This window comes from Pantherophis guttatus, chromosome 4 (assembly GCF_059756535.1).
Source record: "Pantherophis guttatus breed Tessera chromosome 4, ASM5975653v1, whole genome shotgun sequence".
Classification (NCBI taxonomy): Eukaryota; Metazoa; Chordata; class Lepidosauria; order Squamata; family Colubridae; genus Pantherophis; species Pantherophis guttatus.
The window spans coordinates 70,363,159-70,389,484 of record NC_142066.1 but is presented as its reverse complement, the minus strand read 5'-3'; the positions used below and the strand labels follow the sequence as shown (position 1 = coordinate 70,389,484).

Below are 26,326 nucleotides of genomic sequence, written 5' to 3'. Positions count from 1 at the left end.
TTGGAATTGGAGAGGAAAAAGAGCATCACGTTTTTGGGCATTGCGTAGGTGGTGCAAGACAAAGTACTGTCACCTGGAAGCACCCAAAAAGTGATGTTCTTTTTTTGCCTCTGCACGCCCCATTTTTGGAATCGGGGAGGAAACTGTTTTCAGGCAGCAGTGCAGGAGGTATAAGGCAAGATGGAGATGGAGTCCCGACCTCCGCGCTTCCCTGGGCTGCTTCTGGAATCGGGCTCCGACCGAGGCAGCAAAGGCACAGGTTATCAATATCTGAGTGGAAGTGAGGACACCACTGATCCTGATGCTGGTAGGCAGAGGCAGAGTTCTTTTTTCCTTCTTTTCTTCCCCAAAAATTAACGTGCATCTTATAGTCCAGTGCATCTTATACTCCAAAAAATACGCTACATCAGTACTTTTCCAGTCCTCTAGTAGTTCCCCGGTTCTCCAGTATCTTTGGAAGACATAATTCAGTGGTTCTGAGATCACATCTGCCAGTTCCGTCAGAACCAGATGGGGTGTAATCCATCTGGTCCCAGTGATTTAAACTCATCTTGGGGGGACAGTTGCTCGCTTCCCATTTTCTTGCCTATTTTAACTTGTATTCATAATTCGTTTTTTACAGTAATTTTTGATAGGTTGGACTGTTTTTTCCCTTTGTGTAAAAATAGATGCAAAAAATGAGTTAAATAGTTCTGCTTTCTCTTTGTTGTTTATCACCTTCTTGCCACTTTCTCCCATTAGTGAACCAACCATTTCCTTGACTTTTTTTTTTTACATATTGAAAAATCTTTTTTTGTTGTTATTTTTTACTTTTGTTGCAAGTCTGAGTTCATTCTAAGCCTTAGTTTTCCTCACTTCATCTTTGCAGGATTGGGTATTTGCTTATATTCTGTCTTAATTATGTGCCCCTCTTTCCACTTTTATGCTTGTCCTTTTTGTCTTTCAATTTGTCAGAGAGTTCTTTATGCAGCCATGCTGATTTCTTTTGAGATCTATTATTTTTCTTCTTCATTGGTATTGTGCTAGACTGGGCTTTTATAATTTCAGTTTTAAAAATTTCCCAAGCTTCTTGAGTTGTTTTCCCATTGAGGATTCTCATCCATGGAATCCTTCCCAAGTTCTCTCTAAGTTTATTGAAATTAGTTCTCTTAAAGTCCAAGACTCTAGTTTGACTTTGTTCTGTTGCTTGTGCTTGCAATATTGCTTGCATGATCACTCCCTCCCAAGGTTCCTGTAGCTTCAGCACCTTCTATCATTTAATCTCTGTTAGTGAGAATTAAGTCCAATATGGCTGATCCCCTAGTTTCCTTCTTTACTTTTTGGGAGACAAAGTTGTCTACTAAGTTTGTCAGAAACCTGTTTGATCTTCTACTTGTTGTGGAGTTTGTCTCCCAGTTGATGCCAGGGTAGTTAAAGTCCCCCATTACTATTGTGATGTGCTTCGTACATACCTTAGTTAACTAACTAGCAAAAAGGTCATCTATTTACTCTGTTTGATTGGGTGGCCTCTAGTATACACCTATGACAACATCATTTTCCCCCTTTTATATTGACCCAAATACATTCAAGACAGTTTTCATCATTGTTGTGCTCTATTTCTGTAGAGATGTAATTAGTTCATATATATAGTACAACTCCACCTCCTCTTTTGTTTGGTCTGTTTCTTTTAAATAATTTAAATCCCTCTAGCTGTATGTTCCATTTGTGGGTTTCATCCCACCAAGTTTCCGTAATGGCAACAATATCATATCTGCCCTCATTTACTTGAATTTCTAATTCACCCCATTTATTGCTCATACTCTGTGCATTGGTGTATAGACACTTGAGTCCATTTTTATTGACCCTGTGTTTACTGTCTACATAACCTGTTTGGTGCCTGAGTTCCCCTACTTCTCCTGCTTGATTAGTGCACTTGGTATGGCACTATTAAAAACTTGATTTTGCTTGATAACAAGGTTGATATTCTTACCTGCACAAACATCTATGCTACATGTACTGATAACCCTATTAGTTTTGGATTGCTGGGGGCATAAATGTTATATATCAATTAACTCACTGTCCTGGTTTAGTTTAAATATTTCTCCAGAAAATCTATGAATTTAATGCCAAGTAACTCAGTCCTTTTCTTTGATGGATGCAAACCATCTCTTTTGTACAGTTTGTACAGACCAGCTGCAGACATAGTGACTAATATAACCAAACTTTACACCACTCCTTCAGCCACACATTGAACGCCACTATATACTAGTCTTTTCCTTTTTTTCCCCCTTATATACTAGTAAAACTATGAAAAAGTAAGCCTAAAGCCAATCCTACCAAGTTCCTGTCCCAAGCTGTCCCAAGCTCTGGAAATCATTCTGCACAGAGAGTATATCTTTTTGGGATAGATCATTTGTACCAAGATGTGTAATAGGATCAACATCACAGTCCTTATTTGCATTCTAGACTTATCTTTTCTAGGATCTTCCTAGATATTGATGTTAGGCTGATAGATCTGTAGTTTCCTAGATCCATTTTCATCCATGGACTCTTTCCCAAGCTCTCTCTAAGTTTGTTGAAATCAGCTCTTTTAAAATATAAGACATTAGTTTGACTTTGTTCTGTTGCTTGTGTCTGCATTATATTGAATTCCAATATTGCATGGTCTCTTTTCCTCAAAGTTCATGCAACTTCAAGCCCCACTGTCATTTCATCTCTGTTAATAAGAATTAAATCCAGTATAGCTGACCCTCTAGTTCCCTCCTCTTTTAGATGACAAAGTTGTCAGCTAGGATAATAAATAACCTTACTTTACCATCTTCATAATATTAACAAAGGGTTTTTCATGGAATTATAGAATCCAAGCACTGGTTTTCTAGTCCAACCCTTTATGGTTGACCCTGTATTTGTTTCCTATGTCTCCTATTTTATACCTGAGTATTTCTTCCTTCTCATCATTCTCAGACTAATTGTCTGATTTGTTGTGTGGTGTTTATGCTTTGGGCTTGGTCCTATAAATTGGTCTCCTTTCGCCTCCTGTTTGTTGGGTCTTAGCTGACAATGTCTCATGGCTAGTACAACCATGAAGATCTTGTATCTTCAGATCCTTCACTTCCTCTGTAAACTTGCACTAAGTAGACATAATCAGCATTGCATCTTTTTCTTCTTTGTGCCTTGAATTACTGAATTACTTTATGTCTTTGTCCCTTCAGCAATCTGAGATTGTTTAGGCCATATTTATTTGCTAACCAATTTTTTCTAAATTCCCTGTGAAGTCAACTTCCTTTCTGTCATTGCCTTAGCCCATCCCTTCCCCTTGATGGAGAATTATGTAAAAAAAAAATGTTCTCTCCTCCGGGCTGTTTTTCAGGTTTATATTATCAATCACAAGAATAGACTGAATTTCTGGAGATCACATCTCATGATGGCAGATCAGCTCTTCATTCTACATTCTGTCAGCCTAAAGTGATAATAATTTTTGTTACTGACCAAGCAGATTTAGATTCTTCATACACTTTGGCCAAGTTATAAGAGTCTTGATTGATTTATAGTCAACCTATTTGTTTTAAAATGCTTCTTCTAAAAATGTATAATAGAATCCATGGGCTGTATACTATATGTAGCATAACTTTAAGTAAGGACTGTTTTGGTTATTTTTGAAAATATGCTTGAAACTAAGAATAGGTAATTATATTTAGATTTATGGACCTTGACCTTGATTTGACCATCAATTGTAATATATTACTATACCTTGTTCAGTTCAGTTCAGTTCAGTTCTATTCTGTTCTGTTTTATTTTAACTTTTAATTTTAAAATTAAAATGTTATTTTTTTTGTGCTGATCATAATAAAGATTGATTGATTGATTGATTGATTGATTGCATGAATGAATGAATGTTTAGATTTTTAGATACAGAACAATAAACAGAGCTATGGCAAAGGATTATTTATTGTTAAATCAAGTATCCTTTCACATAGGTCAAGAGATTTCTTCTTAGGGACATCAGAAATGAAATACTTTATGCTATTTATATACTGTATTTTCTATATACAAGCTTCTCTGAAACATTTAAACCAAATAGCAAAATACATATATTAAATTAAATAGACAAAATAGTGGCTTAAATATATATTTAGCTTGTTCATCAGCTTTTGTACATGTTCCATACATTTATGTATAGATGTTGACTTTTCCCTCCCAAAAATTCAGCTAATTTTAAATATTTCTGTAATTCATTTATTTTATTGGGAAAATTAAACATATTCTTAAATTTTTTTTCACTTCACTTTCTTCCTCTAGTGCTTAATTTCTTGGAATATGCCTCATTTTGCAACTTATTTTGTTTTAGTCTGCATTACATTGATTTTCCATTGTAACCATATGTAATTCAGTCAAAGGCAAATGGGTAATTTTACCATCTGTCAAAACAAAGAAAAAATATCTTTCGCTTTAAAATTTTATATGATATTTAATTGATATTGAGGAAAACATTCTTTCTAGATACAGAGTATTGCATGAAAATATCTACCCTACGTATTACAGCCCAAACTGTTACATATGTTTGAGATTCTCAGAGCCTTTCAGCATAGAATGACATTCCCAAATGGTTAAATTCCAGCTGGTATTGCAGGTGTTCAGTACTTAAGAGATGCTTTAAAGCTGCCTGTCGAAGCTGTAAAAAAAAGATATTAACAATCATCCCTTGTTACTAATTCTCCAGTCAAACTGTTAAATCATTGATTGTCTACTATTCTTTTCTCCTGTTATCTCAACATTCTTGTGCTTTTTATGACAGTCATAACAAGTTAAACTTATAGTTGAGTTTGATTATATTTGTATCTAGCTCCCTAAAGTGCCTAAGGATCCAAGACCTCATTCTTTTAGACACATGGATTTACTATCCTTAGTTCTCATTGCACTTTTCCAGTTAAAATTTGTACATCATTTGAAGATTCTTCTGGTCTTGGCACCTTAACATGCAGAAAACAGCTGTCACCAAGATAATCATTACATACATCTAGTTATGTGTCAATTATGTTCTTCACTGGATTGGGAAATCCTTCTCATGATCATTCTTGTCCCAGTGACTTCCCACTTAAGCTACTGATTTTTCTTTGTATGGACTTCTTGAAGGTCACCCAGAAACTAAACTGGTCCAAAATATCACCATACAAACACTCAATAGTGCCCACATCATATCCCTGTTTTATGAGCTCACTGGTCATCAGAAGGATTCCAGATACAATTGTGATAGTTCCCCTATAAAATCGTATGTGTATTAGATCTTGGTTACATTCAGAACCATTTTTCTCCTGTAATTTCTGCCTGACTTGTAAGAGCTGGTAGAGCAGTCCAGATATAAAACATTGTCATTTTAGCGAATGTAGGAGATACACTTCTGAAGCTGAACATGCCTCAGAGATTTGAAAGATCCATATCATCATAACTCTAGGAAAACCTGGTTATTTAAGCAGATTTTGGAGTAGAATGTAATATACCTAAGGGTTCAATAGTTCTGTTGTTCCTATGATTTTTCTTATTGTTTTAATCATGGTTTGTAAACCACCTAAAGTTGCTTGATAATTGAGGAACCAATAAAATAAAATAAAATAAAATAATAAATAAAATAAAATAAAATTTGATGAACAAAATTTGTATTTGTGCATATGCATATGTATTTGTATGTATACTGGCTAATCCAAGAAAGGACAGTGCTGATCTTGAAAGGTAACACCACTGTCAACTACCAGTCAATAACCTCCCTCCCAAAATATGGAAAGACTTAGTCAGGTATTAGAGCCATCAAGGTATATGACCATTATGGACTTGTACATGAGCCAGCTCAGAAAGGCACTGGGAACAACACTAGAGGCTAAAAACAGCAATTGCTCATAAATAGAATAGTCACCCAAGAGTGAAGATCTAGACAGACCAGTCTGAGCACATCTAGATTGACTACAGGAATGCCTACAACCTAATGCCACAGACAAGTATCTGTGAATGCCTGGCACTATACAAAGTCAACATTACATTAAGAATCTTTTAAAGTATTTTAAAGTATTCAATGGGACTGTAGAAGCCAAGTTTAAAAGTCAACTCAGGACAGCTTACATAATTGCAATATATACCAAGGCAATGCACTATCTCTGTTACTGTTCTGCATAGGCTTGAACCCCTTCATCCAGGTAATCACTATAGCCAGATGACAGTCAAGAGGGGAAAATAATTAAGACCTATGGGTAGAACTACCAGTTGGTCACATAGCAGACATACAGTTCACATACAAATACCTTGTTGCCTACAGTCACATGGGAATCATGAGGAGGAGGCAAGGAAAACAGCAACATCCAAGTATCAACAAAGGATTAGAAAGGTCCTGAAGAGCCATCTCAATGAGAATAACAAGATCCATGCCTTTAATATGTGCGTTCCACCAATCATCAGATATTTTGCTAATATAGTGAGCTGACCAAAGGAGGACATGGAAGCTACCAATGTGAAGAACTGAAAACTCCTCACAATGTATGGATGTGAGGGTGATCTGACTGTGACATCTGTCATCCCAGTTCATCCCATTCATTTCCATGAATCAATCATGGAAATATGATTGATTCAACTGATCTGGCTGGCTAGGTGGGTTTCCCTTTCTCCCTTACTGCTCCATGTGTGTCACTCCTGAAGCTGTGTGATCTGTAGAAGGGGACGACCATCCTAGGTAGAAGAAGGTGCATCAATGTAAGTCAAGGGTATACAATAGCTCAAATGTATAGAGGTTTCCATCTCAAGTGCAGCACCCAGAGATTTTACACTAGACAGAGAGTGTTTGGGGTATGTTGAGTATCAAAGTCATTATTGTGGATGAAACCCAGAGCATTCAGGAATACATCAGTAAGATGGCAGCCAATGATGAGCTCTTGATAGAAATCCTGAGGCAGCAACATCTGTAGGAGAAAGATTAAGCAGAGGAAGTGTCATCACAAGTTAAGACCCTGCATGGGATGTACTATTGATAGATAACTGAAGTGGCAGTTATTAGGAAATCCTATTAGTGGGTGGAAAGGTCTGGAGTGAACAGCATTGAGGCATTAATTCCTAGCAGCACAAGAACAGGAACTAAACACCAAATCCATAGAAAAAGGAGTCTACACACTAGTCTCTGGGTGGTTGGATTTGAAGATTATGAAGAGAGATTTCAGACAGAGTCCAACATATAGTGGTAGGATGTAAGATGTTGGCAGGAACAGCAAACACTGAACTGTACAATCAAATACTGACATTATGCACTGAATGGGCTAGATCTTCCTTTATCTAGATTGGTGATCTAGAAGGTTGTGGAAAATAAGAGGGCTAAGATCCTGTGGATTTCCAGAGAGGCGGGTACTAGCTAATCAACCAGGCATTGTGGTAGTAGACAAAGTCCAGAAGACAGTGGTCATAATAGATATAGTGGTGCCAAGGGACAGCTACATCAGGGGGGGGGGAAGTATGAGAAACTAGAGAAGTACCAGGGCCTAAACTGGAAAAGATATGGAAAATTAGGAGCATTCATGGCTGTGACATCTAAGGTTCCAGGAACAACATCAAAGCTGTCAGTCCAGAACAGCACATTGCTAGAAACAGTTAAGATCCTGCACAGAATTCTCAAATTCCCAGGCCTCTGGTATAGGACCTAAAATTGAGAAAAAAAACAGGCCACTCATAAGAGTGAAAAGGGAAATTTATATCTCTGTCTCTATCTCTATCATCTCTATCTTTCTGTCTATCTCTCTATATTCTATATGTCTGTCTCTGTCTCTAATCTTCAAAATGCAAATGTAGAAAAGAATCATTTTAAATGAGAAATCCTTTTTTCATTTCATCAGCCAGCTCTTTTTTGCCAATTGATAGCCAAATTTGCCCCTATGTTCTGCTTTGGTTTATCTTCCCAATAAGCAATCGAATCAGAAAATAATTTAAAAGCAATTAGGGTATCCTAATAAAGGGAGATCTTGCTATGAAAAGAGAGAGACCCAAGACCCATCTTACATTCCTTTTTTATTTTATTTATTTATTTATTTGTCAAGAATATATTAGGTAATAAATATAAACATGGATTGGATACATAAAATAGATACAAATAGAAGAAACATTAGGACAGGGCCGGTAGGCACGCTGGTGCTCTTATGCATGCCCATTACAGACCTCTTAGGAATGTGCAGACTGCGCCTGCCCCAAGATGGCGACGCCCGTCTGAATCGCATCTAGGATGGGTGGCTCGTGGACTGGCAGGGGTCTTTTGGGGCTGCCATGAACATCTGCAACCCCTTTCCCAGCTGGAGGAGTCTCTCCCCAGCCTGACGAGGGCTTTTTCGCCCTCCGGAACCTCGCGGCTGGGGAGAAGTGAGCGGAAGACGGCGCGGGTGGAAGAACGCCGAGGCTGAAGACCGACAGCCCGGCCGCATCGGCTCCGCCGTTTTCTCTTCCTGTTTGGCCGAGGTGGCGGCGGCCGGAGCGTTGGCGGCGGCGGCAGTGATGCCTAGTGAGCTCCCCCCTGACCCTGGATGCCCCTGGAGGTTTCTTTTGGATGTTCCGGGGGCGCTAGGGTACGCTGGGAGCTCGGGTGTGGCCGGCGCCGAGGACGACGCTGTGGCAATGGCGGCTGCTGCATGGCAACCAGGTCGAGGGCGGTGGCGGCTGATGATGGTGCTGGAGAGCTGTTGGCGTTGGAGGAGAGGAGAGGAACATCAAGCCTCGGCATTGAAATGGGGGAGTTAAACCCCATTGTGCTCAGGGGTTGAAGGACACATGGCTGACATTAAGGGCTTGTGTGGAAAGACCTGGGGTTGGAGAGGCTGGTGGATGGCTCAAGCATTGGGTCACTATGGATGGCCTCCCCCCACCTTTTTTTTTTGGCTCTGTTATCGGCCTATCTGCCAATGTGGACTTTCTTACCCCGGAGCTTGGGACCTGGCTCTGTCTTTCGTCCTGTCTCCTGGCTATATGGAGGACAAGGCAGTTACGGGAGGATGGATGGAGCCAGTTCCAGACTACGTTCACCGCAGATGGGATTCATCTTTCCAGGGCCAGTAGGGCCAAACCATCGTGAGAGGGTGGCTTTGGACTTTTTCTGACTTTCTCCATCTTGCCTTGATTAGGATGGCCAACCACCGTGAGAGGGTGGTTGGATAGTTCCCCCCAGCTGGACTGAACGTGAGGACTCCTACCCATTACCGTGAGAGGGTAATGGTGACTCTTCCGATTAACTTGTCTTGCTTCCTGGACATTCAAAACCATCATTATAGACCCCTAGGCCATGTCTAGGCCAAACTTGTATTATCACTCTAGTGTTTTAAATGTATTCCAGGGCAAAGCTTCTTGTGCTGCGAGATTCCCCCCTCTCGCAGGCCTGGCCCTCTATGTTATCGAGGGCCCACCTTAATGACGGATCTTGGGACCCCGAGAGGTGGCATGTCACAAAAAGGGGATTGAGGGGTTTTTTAAAGACATTTTTAAATAGACTTTTAAGGGGTTCTGAGGGGGGGAGGTTATGTGGGTTTGGGGGAAAACCCACGGGGGTTGGAGACTAGTCCGGCTGCTATTAATGGTGCCATAGGGGGTGCGGACTCTGGGGGAAAGGGGACTGTTAGAATGCCTTCTAGTGAGGGCTTCTTTATTAATACGCTGAGTGGGAGGGGCAGGTATGGCAAGAGCAGGGGGCCATATCATGTGGTGGGGGCACGTGCTCGCTATCTCCGAGCGATTGTGTGCCCCGGTCCCCTTAGCTCTTCCCGCTCCCCAGGCTGCTTAGAGTCTCAGGGCCCGAGTCTCCGGCTGATGTTGTGTAATGCCAGCTCCGTAGTAAATAAAGCCCCCCTCATTTGTGATCTTATTCAGGAGGGGGGAGCGGACCTGGCAGGTATCACGGAGACCTGGTTGGGCCATGAGGGGGAAGTTCCCCTCATGGAGATGTGTCCATCAGGCTTCCGTGCATTTCATCAGCCGAGAGCTCAAGGCAGGGGCGGGGAGGTGGTCATTCTAAGAGAAGGTCTTGACCCGAGGGAGACCACTGTACCTCAGATAGCCAGATGTGAGTCCCTTTTTGTGAAGTGGGGTCGTGGGGTGCAGATGGGTCTGTTGATCACGTACCTGGCTCCCTGCCACGTGGCAACGACCCTGCCCAAACTCCTCAATGTTATAGCCGAGGTGGCGGCTGATACCCCCAGACTTGTGGTCATGGGGGATTTCAACCTGCCATCTATCGGTGAAACATCTGAGGTAGCTCGGGAGTTCATGGCTTCCATGACGTCCATGGACCTGATCTCTGGTCAGTGGTTGAGTGGCCTTGATATAGGGGATGTAGATATTGAACCCTTGTCATGGTCTGACCACTCGCTCCTTTGATTGACTTTCTGACCGCCGTACCCCGTCGCAGGGAGGCGGAGCCGACCAGGTGGTTCCGCCCCAGGTGCCTGATGGACCCCGATAGGTTCCAGATGGAGCTTGGGCCATTTCCTGAGACTCTAGTTCATGACTCGGCTGATGACCTAGTGGCCGCCTGGGATAGGGTGGCTGCTGGGGCTTTGGACCGGGTCGTGCCTTTGCAGCCTCTGACCTGGCACCGAACTCACTTAGCTCCTTGGTTCTCCGAGGAGCTGAGGGAGATGAAGCGGCGGAAAAGACGCCTAGAGAGTGGTTGGAGGGCCAGTTGTTCCGAAGCTGACTTGACACTGGTAAGGTCTCATATTAAGACCTACCTAGTGGCGATAAAAGCGGCAAAATCTAGCTATTTTGCCGCTCTTATCGCGTCATCGGATAACCGCCCAGCCGCCCTGTTTAGGGTGACCCGCTCCCTTCTCCATCTGGGAGCGCGGGAGGACCCCTTGCAGGGCCGAGCTGAGGATTTTGTACAGTATCTGGATGATAAAATAACTCAGATTCGGGAAGACTTGGCCGCCGACTGGGTTAGTTCAGACGAGATGACTGAGGCAGGCCTTGAGAGTGTTATCTGGGAGGAGTTTGATCCCGTGGCTCCCAAGGACGTGGACAGGATCTTGGGACGGCTGAACGCGACCACATGTTTATTGGACCCGTGTCCCTCCTGGTTGGTGCTGGCTTTCCGGGAGGTTACACAAGGCTGGCTCCAGGGGATTATCAATGCTTCTTTGAGTGAGGGTGTCCTGCCGGCCGCCTTGAAAGAGGCGGTGGTGAGGCCTCTCCTCAAGAAGCCATCCCTGGATCCGGCTGTTTTGGCTAACTATCGTCCAGTCTCCAACCTTCGCTTTATTGCGAAGGTTGTTGAGAGTGTGGTGGCGCGAAAGCTTCCCCAGTACCTGGATCCTCTCCAGTCCGGCTTCAGACCTGGGTACAGCACAGAAACGGCATTGGTCGCGTTGGTAGATGATTTCTGGAGGGCCCGGGAAAGGGGTTATTCCTCTATCCTGGTCCTATTAGACCTCTCAGCGGCTTTTGATACCATCGACCATGGTATCATGTTGCGCCGGCTGGAGGGACTGGGAGTGGGGGGCACCGTTTTGCGGTGGTTCTCCTCCTATCTCTCCGACCGGTCGCAATCTGTGTTGACAGGGGGGCAGCGGTCGACCCCAAGGTGCCTTGTTTGTGGGGTGCCACAAGGGTCGGTCCTCTCGCCCCTCCTGTTCAACATTTATGTGAAGCCACTGGGTGAGATCATCTGTGGTTTGGGGTGGAGTTCCATCAGTACGCTGATGATACTCAGCTGTACATTTCCACCCCAGACCATCCCAATGATGCCTTGGAAGTGATGTCCCAGTGCCTGGAGGCCGTGCGGGTCTGGATGGGGAGAAACAGGCTTCGACTCAACCCTTCCAAGACCGAGTGGCTATGGCTGCCAGCGTCCCGGTATAGCCAGCTGACGCCATCGCTGGTTATTGGGGGTGAATCATTGGCCCCCACGGAGAGGGCCCGCAACTTGGGTGTCCTCCTGGATGCACGGCTGTCTTTAGAAGGGCATATGATGGCCGTGGCCAGGGGGGCTTTTTGTCAGGTTCGCCTGATACGCCAGTTGCGCCCCTTTCTGGACCAGGACTCCCTACGCACGGTCACTCAAGCACTTGTCACCTCTCGTCTGGACTATTGTAATGCTCTCTACATGGGGCTCCCCTTGGGGTACACCCGGAGGCTCCAACTGGTGCAGAATGCGGCCGCACGGGGGATTATGGGAGCGACGGGGCGCTCCCATGTGACTCCTCTCCTGCGCGAGCTGCATTGGCTTCCGGTGGACTTCTGGGTGTGCTTCAAGGTGTTGGTGATCACCTTTAAAGCGCTCCATGGCTTAGGGCCGGGGTACCTACGAGACCGCCTTCTGCCACCAATAGCCTTCCACTGGCCGGTTCGCTCCCACCTCAGGGTGCCGTCGGCCAGACAATGCCGGCTGGCGACCCCCAGGAGGAGAGCCTTCTCTGTGGTGGCACCTATATGGAACAATCTACCCCCAGAGATACAAGTGATCTCCGACCTCCGGACTTTTCGTCGGGCCCTAAAAACTTATTTTTTTCAGTTAGCCTGTCTGTCTTGATTTTAGGGTTAGTTTTAAAATTTTAATATTGATTTTAAATTGACAAGTTTTAAATTACGGGCCAAATTTATAAATTATTTTAACTCTATTTTTAACTGTAATGTTATGTATAGATGTTTTTATTTTGGCTGTTCACCGCCCTGAGTCCGAAAGGAGAAGGGCGGTATAGAAATTTGAATAATAATAAATTGAATAATAAATGGGGTCAGGTCAGTGGTGAAATCCAAATGTTTTTACTACCGGTTCTGTGGATGTGGCTTGGTGGGCATGGTGTGGCTTCATGGGCGTAGCAAGGGAAGGATACTGCAAAAGCTCCATTCTTACCCCACTCCAGGGGAAGGATACTGCAAAATCCTCATTCCCTCTCCACTCTGGGGCCACCCAGATATGGTGTTTGCAGGCTCTCTAAACTACTCAAAATTTTTGCTACCGGTTCTCCGAACTACTCAAAATTTCCGCTACCAGTTCTCCAGAACCTGTCAGAACCTGCTGGATTTCACCCCTGGGTGAAGTCAATAGTAGACAATCTTAGGTTAAAATTTTGGGGGTTTTGGGATAAAATCACAGAGTCAGGTAGTGCATTCCAGGCATTGGCCACTGTTGCTGAAGTCATATTTTCTGCAATCGAGTTTGGAGCAGTTCACTTTAACTTTGTATCTATTGTGTGCTCGTGTATTGTTGTGGTTGAAGATGAAGTAGTCATTGACAAGTAGGACATTGTAGCAGATAATTTTATGAGCTACACTTAGGTCATACCAAAGGTGGCATAGGAGTGGAGGACAATTCTTGTAAAATATTTCTGGACACATTCAATTGTATTAATGTCCGATATGCAGTGCGGGTTCCAGACAGATGAGCTGTATTCAAGAATTGGTCTAGCAAATGTTTTGTATCCTCTGGTTAGTATTGTGTTATTACCGGAGAAGAAGCTACGCAAGATTAGGTTTACAACTCTTAATGCCTTTTTGGCGATGTTGTTACAATGGGCTTTGGCACTTAGATCATTAAGTTATGAGTACTCCAAGGTCCTTGACAGAGTGAAGGTAATCTACAAGGTCATGTCCACTCAGCTTGTATTTTGTGTTCTGGTTCTTTTTGCCAATGTGTAAGACAGAGCATTTATTGGTTGAGATTTGGAGTTGCCAATTGTTTGACCCATTCCAACACAAAGTCAAGGTCTTTTTGAAGGGTAGCAGCATTGTCGGTGGTGTTAAATATTTTACATTATTGGCGAAGAGAACACAGTTGCTTATAATATGATTGCAAAAGTCATTTATGTACAGTATGAAGAGTGTTGGTCCTAGAATGCTGCCTTGGGACACAGCTATTAACAGGTCCAGGATTTGATAGGCGCTCCCTATTTTGACTACTTGTTGTCTGTTTGACAGGAACGCAGATATCCTGCGTTTGGCAGGAACGCAGCTATCCAATTATGTAGAGGTCCAGAGATGCCATAGGATTTTAGTTTTAGAAGTAGTTTGTCATGTACCACTGAATTAAAGGCTTTACAGAAGTCTATGTAAATTGTGTCTATTGCTTTGCCCTGATCAAGATTTGTAGTCCATATGTTCTTGCAGTGTAGAAGTTGTAAATTACAGGATAATTTTTTTCTGAAACCAAATTGTTTATTAGACAGTAGGTTGATGGTTTCTACGTGGAGGGTAATGGAATGGTTAATGATTTATTCCATGACTTTGCAGTTGACACAGCATAAAGAGATTGGTCTGTAATTTTCAACTAGGCTGGGGTCTCCCTTTTTGAAGATAGGGATGACCATGGCTAGTGACCATAGTTTGGGTAGGAAGCTGGTTCTGAAAGATTTTTTAAAGATTTTGCTTAGGGGTTCTGCTATAGCAGTGGAAAGCTTTTTTACGAAGTATGCACATAGTCCATCAGGTCCAATAGATAGAGATGGTTTTAGTCTGCATAGTGTCTTTTCAATGTTATCTTCTGTGAAATCTATTTGTGTTAGATTGTTGCAATTCTTTGTGGTATGACTAGAGAACGTTGGGCATGAGCCATTGCTGTTTACAAAGACTTTTATAGCTAACACAACAACAAAAAATGCAAGAGGAAAATTGGACAGGATAAAAGTAATCTCCTTTGTCAAGTAAATCAACTACAAAAGTTAGATAACTAGATGCCAGTTGATACTAAGAAACTTTTTCTTCACAGGAGGTAGTCTCCAGCCACCTTTCTTTAGCTTATCTTTTCAGTTTAGGAATATACAGCGATAGGATAAAAAGTTTTCCTACATTCCAGTCTGTAATGAATCTGGACATAACTCCAAAGAGAGAAAATAAGTCAAATTTGGAGCTGTACATCTGTACAATTTGGAGCTGTACATCTCCACCCCGGACCACCACAATGATGCCCTTGAAGTGATGTCCCAGTGCCTGGAGACCGTGCAGATCTGGATGGGGAGAAACAGACTCAGGCTCAACCCATCCAAGACCGAGTGGCTGTGGTTTCCGGCGTCCTGATATAGTCAGTTGGAGCCATCACTGACTATTGGGGGCAAGTCGTTGACCCCCATGGAGAGGGCTCGCAACTTGGGCGTCCTCCTGGATTCACGGCTGTCTTTAGAAGAGCATTTGACGGCCGTGACCAGGAGGACTTTTCATCAGGTTCACCTGATCTTTCAGTTGCCTCCCTTTCTAGATTGGGACTCCTTACACACGGTCACTCATGCCCTCGTCACTTCCCGCCTGGACTACTGTAATGCTCGCTACATGGGGTCCCCTTGAGGAGCATCCGGAGGCTCCAACTGGTGCAGAGTGCAGCCGCGCAGGTGGTTATGGGAGCGACGTAGCATTCCCAAGTAACACCTCTCCTGCGCGAGCTGCACTAGCTCCCAGTGGTTTTCCGGGTGCGCTTCAAGGTTTTGGTTACCACCTTTACAACACTCCATGGCTTAGGACCTGGTTGCTTCTGGGACCGCCTGCTGCCACCAATAGCCTCCCACCAGCCAGTACACTCTCATAGAGCGGGGCTCCTCCGGGTGCCGTTGGCCAAACAGTGTCGACTGGCGGCCCCTAGGGGGAGAGCCTTCTCTGTGGGAGCACCTGCTATCTGGAACGAGCTCCCCCCGGAGATACGGAGGATCACGGATCTACGCACCTTTCACCGCGCTCTCAAGACTTTCCTATTTCAACAGGCCGCCCTGGCCTAACTTTTTCTTTTCCCTTTTTAATTCAAATGATGAATTTTAATTTTGTCTTAAAAACATTAGGGTTGTTTAAATTGTCACGGGCCAAATTATTTAATCAGATTTTATACTGTTTTTAAATTTTGTAATTTATGTGTTTTATCTGGCTGTTCACCGCCCTGAGTCCTGCGAGAGTAGGGCAGTATATAAATCTAATATATATATATATATATATATATATATATATATATATATATATATATATATATATATATATATATATATAAATAAATAAAAACACAAAGTAACTGTTACTTAACTAGTTACAAAATCCATGTCATGTGCCCCTCATAATTAATATAAAGCCCTCTCTTTATCATCAGTGCCTAAGCACTTTACTCAATATGTAAGAAGTCACTAGCCCAAACTTCAGAAGTGTTTGTGTGTATGTGGTAATGTGATAAAGAATTTTTCTTTTCTTCAGCTACTAAGATTTTCTTAGCTAACAAAGAGACTTTTTAGTTGTTTATTTGATTTTTAATTGTAGGATTCTGCTACTTCATCATTTCTGCATTCACTTCAGACAAAAGAGTTACCTAGATAAGATTTTTGAACCAGCACTTTATTACATATCAGAAAAGCAAAGTCACTGTGCTATTTCAATAAAAATAAAACACGTGAACTTAGAAGCTTTTAGATTTGAAGCAACTTTTACCCATTTGAGGTATTCTTTCCTATGAAAAATAGTGAATGAATTGTTGAAATTACCCAAGAAAAGTGTTTCAGCCTAAACTCAAAAGAACACATGAGGCAACATGAGAAAAGAATTCTTTCTAACCATAGCAGGAAAACATTTCTGGAGGCTACATTTGCAACAGGAGGGAAGTGAATAAAAGCCAACATCATCAATTTATGCCTTCAGAAAATTGTTTTTCTTCTCTCTCTCTCTCTCTCTTTTTTTTTTTTCTCTCCCTCCCTCTCCCTCCCTCTCTCATCTCTCTCTCTCTCTCATGTGTGTGTGTGTGTTCCCTCTTGAACCATTTCCAAAAACAGGCGAGGATTGGTGGGGTTTTTATTTTTTTGCTGATTTTGTTCTTTCTTATTTATTTATTGTATTTATTCATTTATTGGTTCGATTTATATGCCGCCCTTCTCTGGAGACTCAGGGTGCCTTCAATGCATTAAGCAATGGCCCTCATACTTTTGTATATACCTGCTTAGTAAGGCTTTCACCCTCCCCCCCAAGCGGTGTTCTTCTTTTAATACAAAGTCAGCTTATTGCCCCTACATAGGGTTGCCAGGTCTGCTTCCAAAAAATAGCGGACAAGCGGGGGGGGGGGGGTTAAGTAGTAAAACAAAATAAAAAAAATTACAATTAAATTATATATTTTCTTAAACATTTTAACACGTATTAAAATAATCACTTCAAAACTTTACTTAAAATTCAAAACATCAAATATAATATAATAATATGTAAAATATTAAATTACATTTTACTTTGCTGTCATGTGTATTTTTTATTTGACTGCGCAGCTTTGATCAATTTTTTGTGTTTAAGGAATAATTCTTTAATTTCAGTACAACGTTGAGAAATATTAAAAAATATACAAAGTTCACTTCGAACTGATGGTACAAGCAGTCGGTTACGTTCGTCAGTCCACAAATTTCCCATGACACTGAAAATTCGTTCAACGTTTGCATTTGATACCGGAATTGATGCACAATACTGGAACAGTTTCAGTAAACTCGGAGCTGGGTCTTTCTTGAAAAAGTACGTCCACTTATCAAGGGATGAATCGCCCTGCAGATGAACATAAACTTCTTCTAAGGCAGAAATTTCATCGAAGAGAGTGTTGGGTGGAAGTTCTTCTTGCCATGGTGATAATAACCAGATGTTCGTCATTTCTTCTAAAGTTGGAGGATTATTGTCATCAATTAGATTGAAACAACTTAGCGTCTCATATACTGAATTGGTGAAATTATACCACTTTTCTAGGTACGCAATGGCTCTTTGATACACATTGATGGCTTCTTTCTTGAACTTTTGCATGGCATTCTCAGGCAAATGTTTTTTACGTAAGGCAAATAAAACTTTCATTCCAAAAAACTGCTCATCGTATTTTTTTTGCAAAGAATCATACAGCTTACACATGATAATGTGAAGATCACATGCAAGAATTTTCCTGCTTTCCAGCTTCAGTAGAGTGTCTTGCATTATTGACATGAAGAAGTGCGTGAAATATAAATACAATTCTGAAATTGTTGGTTCATCGTCCTTTGCGAGTTCATTTTCCTGATCCGAAATAAGGTTCCAGATAACCTTATGGCACTCATCAGATCCAAGAGAAATAAAATACGATTTTAGAGGTATCCAGTTTAAAAGAAGTCTTTCAACCGCTTTAAACAAACTTAACCAACGTGTTGGAACATGGCGCAAAACTTCATGGAATCTGACTCGCAAAACTCAAAAAATGATTTCAACTCTTCTCGTTTCTTCGCAGAATTCAAAAATTCAGCAAAAATGTTCAGCACTACATTTTCGATATCAAAAGATAACTGCTTTAATGCATTTTTTGCGCTGTTGTGTAAAATGTGATTATTGCAATGAGCATTCGATCTTTGTCTCATTCTAACTTATGAAAAAAAAAAGACAAAACGCAATTCTCCTATCCTTATTCTCTTAGACTGTACAGCTTTAGATTACGTACCATTTCATTATAAAGCTTTTGAATAAAAAAAATGTCCACTATTTTGTGAAAAAAAATAGTGAACATAATGTGAAAAAAGTGGATTGTCCGCTCAAATAGTGGACACCTGACAACCCTACTCCCACAATCCCCACAATTTTACCTACCTTGAAAGGATGGAAGACTAAGTCGACCTTGAGCCTGATGAGATTTGAACTTGCAGTAAATGCAGGCAGCTGGTGCTACTTAACAGCACTTTAGTCTGCTGCGTCACCAAGGCTTCTTCTTCTTTGGGTGCTTTTTACCAAATAATTTAAATCAAGAGTCATTTCAGGTTCCCAGATAAATGAAGCTCTCTGAACCCACCACTGGCTGCCCCCGCCCCTCGCCTTCCCCTCCCAGTCACTCCTCGCCTGGCCTGAGAAGGTAAGGGCAACGGTGGGGATGGCACCTTGTTGGTGCTGCGCGCACCTTGGTCACTTGGGGAGATGCCCAACTTGCTCTTTGCCCTGAGAAACTGGAGACTAAGAGTATTTTCACAACTAAATAAATTCATATTTTCTAAAAGTTTTCAAACTTTACCATCATCAGCTGTTTATTAGCATAGTGCATTTCTTCTTTCATTTCTGCTTGGTGCCTCTTCCCGCTTCTTGCAAAACATCTGTCTTCCTGTGATTTCAGCTGCAGGCACATGACTCGGCCACGTTCCCAGCTAGGTGAATAGGTGTGATGTGGGACATAATGTGGAACATAAATAGTGTAACATATTTTGATACAATAATTTATCAAACAACTGCTAAAATTCTGTTTCTTGCAAGAAGCTACATTATAATCAGAGCTGTGCAATTTATATTCAAAGAGGAAATGTCCATATATGAGCAATTTGTCTATTTACAAATCTCCATTTGTAATTTCTCCTGACCAAATTACTTTTTAAAAAGTATTAAGTTAAAGGAAGTATATTTTAATAAAACTTAGCAATAACTTAGTAATAAGGTTGTACAGTGTTTCATTCTTAAATGAAAAATGTTCTTTGGAGATCACAAGATATTTAAGTAGCACCAGTCAATAACTACTTAAGGTAGCTGACCTTTGCCTGGGATGAGGTGTAATCAAAATTGTGACTGATAGCAGAGGAACTGGATTTTAATCCTTTTCTCTTTCAGTGTATTCTAGATGCTTTCTGTCAAGATTCTACAACTCCCTCCCCCCAAAGCATATATTTATGCCACATTTTATATGTGTAATTAGCTACTGTATATATAGCAGCTATGAATAAAGATCCTTCTTCCAGAATCTTTGTCTTCCTCTATACATTCTTCCTATATTCAAAACAAAACAACAACAACAAAAAAACACCCTCATGCAGCAGATTTTTTAAGGACAGGTTAAATGTAAAAACAAATTAATGTCATATGTCAGTTTTAGAAGAGAAAAAATAACTTATCTACTTAAAAGAACAGGGGCTTTTAATTACAATTAAAAAGCAGACATTCAAAATCCATTTACCTTTGAAGAAATTTAGAAAACTCTTTAAATTTTGCCAGCATCTGAAATAGAACAAAAGATAGTTTTATTATTTTATTTTTTTTACTTTACTATAATGTGAAATTCATTAACTCAGTTGAGCAGCTGAGTCACTTTACTTTCTACTTAGCTATGGGGCAAGAGGACTTACAGTGAAGGTGATTTTGCTGTAAGAATCTTAAAGCTTGGAGGATAGACTCTTTCTACTGATGAGACTCTTAACTTTCCATACCTTCTGGTTCTTTACTTTTCTCCTTCCACACACAATAATACATAAGATACAGCACTATGTTATCAAAGTTATGCCAATTTTTTTTCAGTTCAAAATATTTCAAATTAGCAACAACTATTCTTAATTCAAAATCGTTTGTCTAATCAGTTATCAAAGTAACCCCATTTTGACTTTAAAATATTTCTAATGGAAGGAACAAGTCTTTTCAACTTAAAATATATTTTGAGCTTTCAAACATCTCTACTATCTTTTCATTCATCCTTAAAACTGAGTATAGGGTGGGTTTGAAACTCCTGAACAGCAATTGGGCAATTCTTTTTAAAGCATCCAGATACTTGCTATCTGGATGCTAAATTTTGTGCACTCTTGGTATGAGCTGGAAGAATGCAAGAACCCCTTTCTGAGGGAGACAGGTGGTTTAGAAATATGAAATGCAAATTAAAAAATAAGCTATTCTTATCATTTTGAGGTAAGTTGAAAGAAGAATATTTTTTTCAAACTTGAGGGATATGAAAGTGTTCTCTATAATACTCATAGTGCTGCTGAGAAACATTGTTCTTTTTTTTTTATCTTCCTATGTTTGGGGACAGAAGGATTAGACATGGCTGACCATATTTCATAGCTGGTTTAGTTTAAAGCAACTATTTTTCATTTTTCCTTATAGAGAGAATGAGAGAATGAGCAGAATGCTGGGTGTCATTTTAAAGTCCAACCTTTTTGGCTTTCCTGGGTCCCGCTGAGTGAAAAAATATTGTCTTGTACATATCAAATATACAATATAATTAATATATATAAATCACATAATAATGTTACATGTTTATGATCTTGTGGAGTTACATTAGTTGCTGTTCATGGCTGCATGTGGCTTGCAGACAGGGGTTGGACATGCCTGATTTAAAGTAGTAACTACCAAGTAGTTCCATGGTTGGCTTTGTAGAACCTTCTGTGCATGCGCAGAGCATCCGTGATGACATCTGAGCAAGTGGGCGGAGCCTCCCGCCACCACCACTACCGGTTCGCCCAAACTAGGGTGAACTGGTAGAAACACACCACCGTCAGAAACACTATTTGTATAATCTATATCGATTAAAGTTAATGAAAGTTGGAAGTGAGTTAAAATATAAAATAAGATCTATAATTTGTCACAAAAAAACAAATTATTGCTCGTTTGCTAGCAATAATTATTTTTTAATTTCATATTCAAGCATACATTGGATTTAATTGCAAGAATCTCAAGTCTATACATCTTTAAGAATTAAAGAGTTTAACTAAGCATATTGATAACAGTTGTTGAGATGTTATGATTCAGAAGAAGAGTTTGAGGGGTTTTTTAAGTGGGTTTTTAACAAAAATTTTAAGGGGTTTGGGGGGGATTAGGGTGGGTTCTGGGGGAAATCCACCGGGTTCAAGACCAGCCTTAGCGAAGGGCTGCGACACTAGGGACATAGAACCGGAGGTCGGGGAGGGGGTTGGAGTTCGATTTAAAGAGGGCTGTTCCATCAGTATAGTGAGTGGGAGGGGCAGATATGGCGGAAGCTGGGGACCACATCATGTTCGGGGAATGCGCACTCGCTATCTTAGAGCGATTGCGCACTCCGGTCCCCAATGCTTTTCTCTTTCCCCAGGCTGTCCAGATTCTCAGGGCCAGAGCCTTCGGCTGATGTTATGCAATGCCAGGTCCGTTGTTAATAAAGCCCCCCTCATTCACGATCTTATTCAGGAGGGGGAGGCAGACCTGGCGGGCATTACGGAGACCTGGTTGGGCCAGGAGGGGGGAGTTCCCCTCGTGGATATATGCCCACCAGGCTTCCATGTATTTCATCAGCCAAGGGCTCAGGGCAGGGGTGGGGGGGTGGCGGTTATTATAAAGGAAGGTCTGGATCCAAGGGAGACCACTGTTCCACAGATAGCCGGATGTGAGTCCCTCTTTGTGAAGTGGGGTCGTGGAGTACAGATGGGCTTGTTGGTCACGTACCTGGCTCACTGCCACATGGCAACGGCCCTGCCCGAGCTGCTTAACGTTATAGCCGAGGTGGCAGTGGACACCTCCAGACTTGTTATTATGGGGGATTTTAACCTGCCATCTATCTGTGAAATGTCTGAGGTGGCTCGAGAGTTCATGGCTTCCATGATGGCCATGGACCTTACTCAGTTAATTCATGACCCTACTCACATAGGGGGACGCACTCTGGACTTAGTTTTTGTCTCTGGTCAGTGGTTGAGTGGCCTTGATATAGGGGATATAGCCATTGAACCCTTGTCATGGTCTGACCACTCGCTCCTTCGACTGGACTTTCTAACCGCTGCACCCCGCCGCAGGGAGGCGGGACCGACCAGGTGGTTCCGCCCCAGGCGCCTGATGGACCCTGATAGGTTCCAGATGGAGCTTGGGCCATTTCCTGAGACTCTGGCTCATGACTCGGCTGAAGACCTGGTGGCCGCCTGGGATAGTGCGGCTGCTGGGGCCTTGGACCGTGTCATGCCTTTGCGGCCTCTGACCTGGCACCAAACTCACCTAACTCCTTGATTCTCTGAGGAGCTCAGGGAGATGAAGCTCCGGAAAAGACGCCTGGAGAGTAGTTGGAGGACCAGCCGCTCCGAATCCGACCGAACACTGGTGAGGTCTCATATTAAGACCTACCTAGTGGCGATAAAAGCGGCGAAATCTAGCTATTTTGCCGCTCTTATCGCGTCATCAGATAATTGCCCGGCCGCCCTGTTTAGGGTGACCCGCTCCCTCCTCCACCTGGAAGTGCGGGATGACCCCTTGCAGGGCTGAGCTGAGGACTTTGTGCAGTATCTGTATGACAAAATCGCTCAGATTCAGGAAGGGCTGGCCTCTGACTGAGTATGTCCAGACGGGATGACTGAGGCAGGTCTTGAAAGTGTTATCTGGGGGGAGTTCGATCCTGTGGCTCCCAAGGACATGGACAGGGTCCTGGGATGGCTGAACGCGACCACATGTTTATTGGACCTGTGTCCCTCCTGGTTGGTACTGGCTTCCCGGGAGGTGACACGAGGCTGGCTCCAGAAGATTGTTAACGCTTCTTTGAGTGAGGGGGTCCTGCTGGCCGCTTTGAAAGAAGCGGTTGTGAGGCCCCTCCTCAAGAAGCCCTCTCTGGATCCGGCTGTTTTGGCTAACTATCGTCCAGTCTCCAACCTTCGCTTCGTTGCGAAGGTTGTTGAGAGTGTGGTAGCGCAACAGCTTCCCCGGTACCTGGATGAAGCTGTCTATCTAGACCCGCTCCAGTCCAGCTTCCGGCCTGGGCACAGCATGGAAACGGCATTGGTCGCGTTGGTGGATGATCTCTGGAGGGCTTGGGATAGGGGTTGCTCCTCTATCCTGGTCCTGTTAGACCTCTCAGCGGCTTTTGATACCATTGACCATAGTATGTTGCACCGGTTGGCGGGGGTGGGGGTGGGGGGCACTGTTTTGCGGTGGTTCTCCTCCTACCTCTCTGACCGGTCACAATCTGTGTTGACAGGGGGGCAGCGGTCGACCCCGAGGCACCTTGCTTGTGGGGTGCCACAAGGGTCGGTCCTCTCGCCCCTTCTGTTCAATATTTATGTAAAGCCGCTGGGTGAGATCATCCGTGGCTTCGGGGTGGAGTTCCATCAGTACGCTGATGACACCCAGCTGTACATCTCCACCCCAGGGCACCCCAACGATGCCCTTGAAGTGATGTCCCAGTGCCTGGAGGCCGTGCGGGCCTGGATGGGGAGAAACAGGTTCCAACTCAACCCCTCCAAGACCGAGTGGCTGTGGCTTCCGGCGTCCCGATATAGCCAGCTGACGCCATCGCTGGCTATTGGGGGCGAATCACTCGCCCCCACGGAGAGGGCTCGTAACTTGGGCGTCCTCCTGGACGCACGGCTGTCTTTAGAAGATCATTTGACGGCCGTGGCCAGGGGGGCTTTTTATCAGGTTCGCCTGATACGCCAGTTGCGCCCCTTTCTAGATCGGGACTCCTTACGCACAGTCACTCAGGCACTCGTCACTTCCCGCCTGGACTACTGCAACGCTCTCTACATGGGGCTCCCCCTGGGGTGCACCCGGAGGCTCCAGATGGTCCAGAACGCGGCCGCGTGGGGGATTATGGGGGCGACAAGGCGCTCCCATGTGACACCTCTCCTGTGCGACCTGCACTGGCTCCCGGTGGTCTTCCGGGTGCGCTTCAAGGTGTTGGTGACCACCTTTAAAGCGCTCCATGGCTTAGGGCCGGGGTACCTACGAGACCGCCTTCTGCCACCAATAGCCTCCCACCGGCCAGTACGCTCGCACAGAGTGGGACTCCTCAGGGTGCCATCCGCCAGACAATGTCGGCTGGCGACCCCCAGTGGGAGAGCCTTCTCTGTGGCGGCGCCCACCCTCTGGAACAACCTCCCCCCAGAGATATGTACAATAACAGACCTCCGGATTTTTCGTCGGGCCCTAAAAACCTATTTATTTCAACTAGCTGGGCTGGCTTGAATTAAATTTTAAATTGATTTTAAATTGGGTTGTTTTAATTTACGGCCAAAATATTTAATTATTTTAAACTGTTTTTAAATTTTGTATGTCCTGTTTTTTACTTTGGCTGTTCACCGCCCTGAGTCCTAATTGGAGAAGGGCGGTATAAAAATTGAAATAAATAAATAAATAAATAAATGATTAACTATGTAATATGCAATAATTAAATATAAATTGTACATATTTAAAGGCAGGTAATCCTAGTAAAATTGTTATTTGATAGCAGAATTTGATCCAAGGAACACATTTGAAGTCCTCTTTTTCATCATAGTTTGAATTATCATTTCATACATGAAAAAAATTATTATTCAGATTATGTTTATGAACTAAGATAAACTGACACAACTCCTTCCTAATAGTATATATGGGGAAAACCTCTAGCAAGTTATTTAGTCTAGCTATAAGGGTGAGCCAGATTCCTGAATCCAAGTAGTAAACACCAATACCATTTGTTCTTTGTATTATTAGTCTTAACACAAGTCCTACCTCTTCTTCTTTCAGTAATTTCTCACGTAAGGCAGCATGGGTGAGTGGCTTTTTTTTCTCCTCGGAGGATGCCATGGAGAAATCCGTATATGATCCCTCTGTTTTTCTTCTCCTGACTGATGTAGATTGTTTCTTAGTTGCTATGACAGAGAGCTTTCAGAACTGTCAAAGAAAAATGCCCTCATTGGCTGGTGCTGCTTGCTTAAGGAAGGGAACACTTCTCCTCACCCACCCACCCCCATCCTCTCTCTCGTATTTCAGCTTAAGCCAGAAGATGACTCTAGAGGAAAAGTATGTTATGTGCATAATATGATATACAAATTTTATTTATGTTCTCTGCCACAGAAAAACTGTAAACGTTTATTAGATCACTTTTATTTCTTTTTTAAAACTCTTATTCAAAATCTGAAGTATTGTTTCAAAATCAGAAGCTTAATAAATTTATTTATTTACTCAATTTCTATATTTGCCCATCACAATTCTATCGATTCTGGGTTTTGATTTATATTTACATCAGTTTTGATTTGTAATATAAGTTACAAAAGTACATTATATTTACATCAGTTTCTAAAATGAAATCTAAGCTATGCCACCAACCATGAGTTTGCTACATGTAAAGCTTCCAGCTAAACTAGAGTAATAGTGTTGAAATGATAAAACTCTGTCACTAAACTAATACTGGGTGATATTTCTTCCTAAAATATGTTTTCATTGTATTAATATACTTGTAAGAAGTTCCAGGATATTCTTTTGAACTCCCTATTTACCTCTATGTTACCTTATAAACTACTCTTATAAACCTTACAGGGGTTTTTCCTGTGATTTATCTGATCGTCTTAAAACATCTCCCATTTTCTTTTTCTTGCTATTTTGTTCTATCCATTGGCATTCCTGATCTATATTTTTCCCTAGAGTATTGCATAATTCTCTTCAATCATTCATCTTTCTTATTGCCCAAGATATTAATTTGTACTTTTTCTCTGGCTGTTATGATGTTTTGTTCTGAAAACCGTTTTATTTTTCTTGCTTCAGTTTTGAAGGGACCTTTTATCCCTTTCTAGAGCATCTCAGCTCACTGTTTAATTTTTAAAATTGAGTCTATGTATTTGCTACCAATAATTCATGATGTGCTTCATAATCTGCACTTGGAAGTGATCTGGTTGATTTAATTATACTCCTCTATTCCATTTTCTATTTTGTAGCCAATTTGGTTTCAGTGTTGTCC

The 26,326-nt window shown here is 42.4% G+C and overlaps 2 protein-coding genes across 4 annotated transcripts in view; one reads left to right on the top strand and one right to left on the bottom strand.

Moving 5' to 3' along the window:
• CNTNAP2 (contactin associated protein 2) overlaps positions 1–26,326 on the top strand; it is a 1,550,102-nt gene that overhangs the window by 910,257 nt on the left and 613,519 nt on the right. The window lies entirely within an intron of this gene.
• CFAP141 (cilia and flagella associated protein 141) lies at positions 4,428–25,251 on the bottom strand. Its single transcript, XM_034416482.3, has 4 exons — positions 25,102–25,251; positions 19,856–19,896; positions 18,929–19,058; positions 4,428–4,651 (listed from the first exon to the last, which is right to left on the bottom strand). Exons 1-4 carry the CDS (start codon positions 25,174–25,176, stop codon positions 4,550–4,552), a joined length of 348 nt encoding a protein of 115 aa, XP_034272373.1. The 5' UTR covers positions 25,177–25,251; the 3' UTR covers positions 4,428–4,549.

Excerpts from the sequence above, each read along its gene's own strand:
- CFAP141 (XM_034416482.3), bottom strand. The coding sequence starts at position 25,176 with ATGGCATCCTCCGAGGAGAAAAAAAAGCCACTCACCCATGCTGCCTTA. Across the intron at positions 19,897-25,101 it reads AATTACTGAAAGAAGAAGAG|ATGCTGGCAAAATTTAAAGA; the intron begins GTAGGACTTGTG and ends GTTCTATTTCAG. Across the intron at positions 19,059-19,855 it reads TTTTCTAAATTTCTTCAAAG|CTGGGAACGTGGCCGAGTCA; the intron begins GTAAATGGATTT and ends CTATTCACCTAG.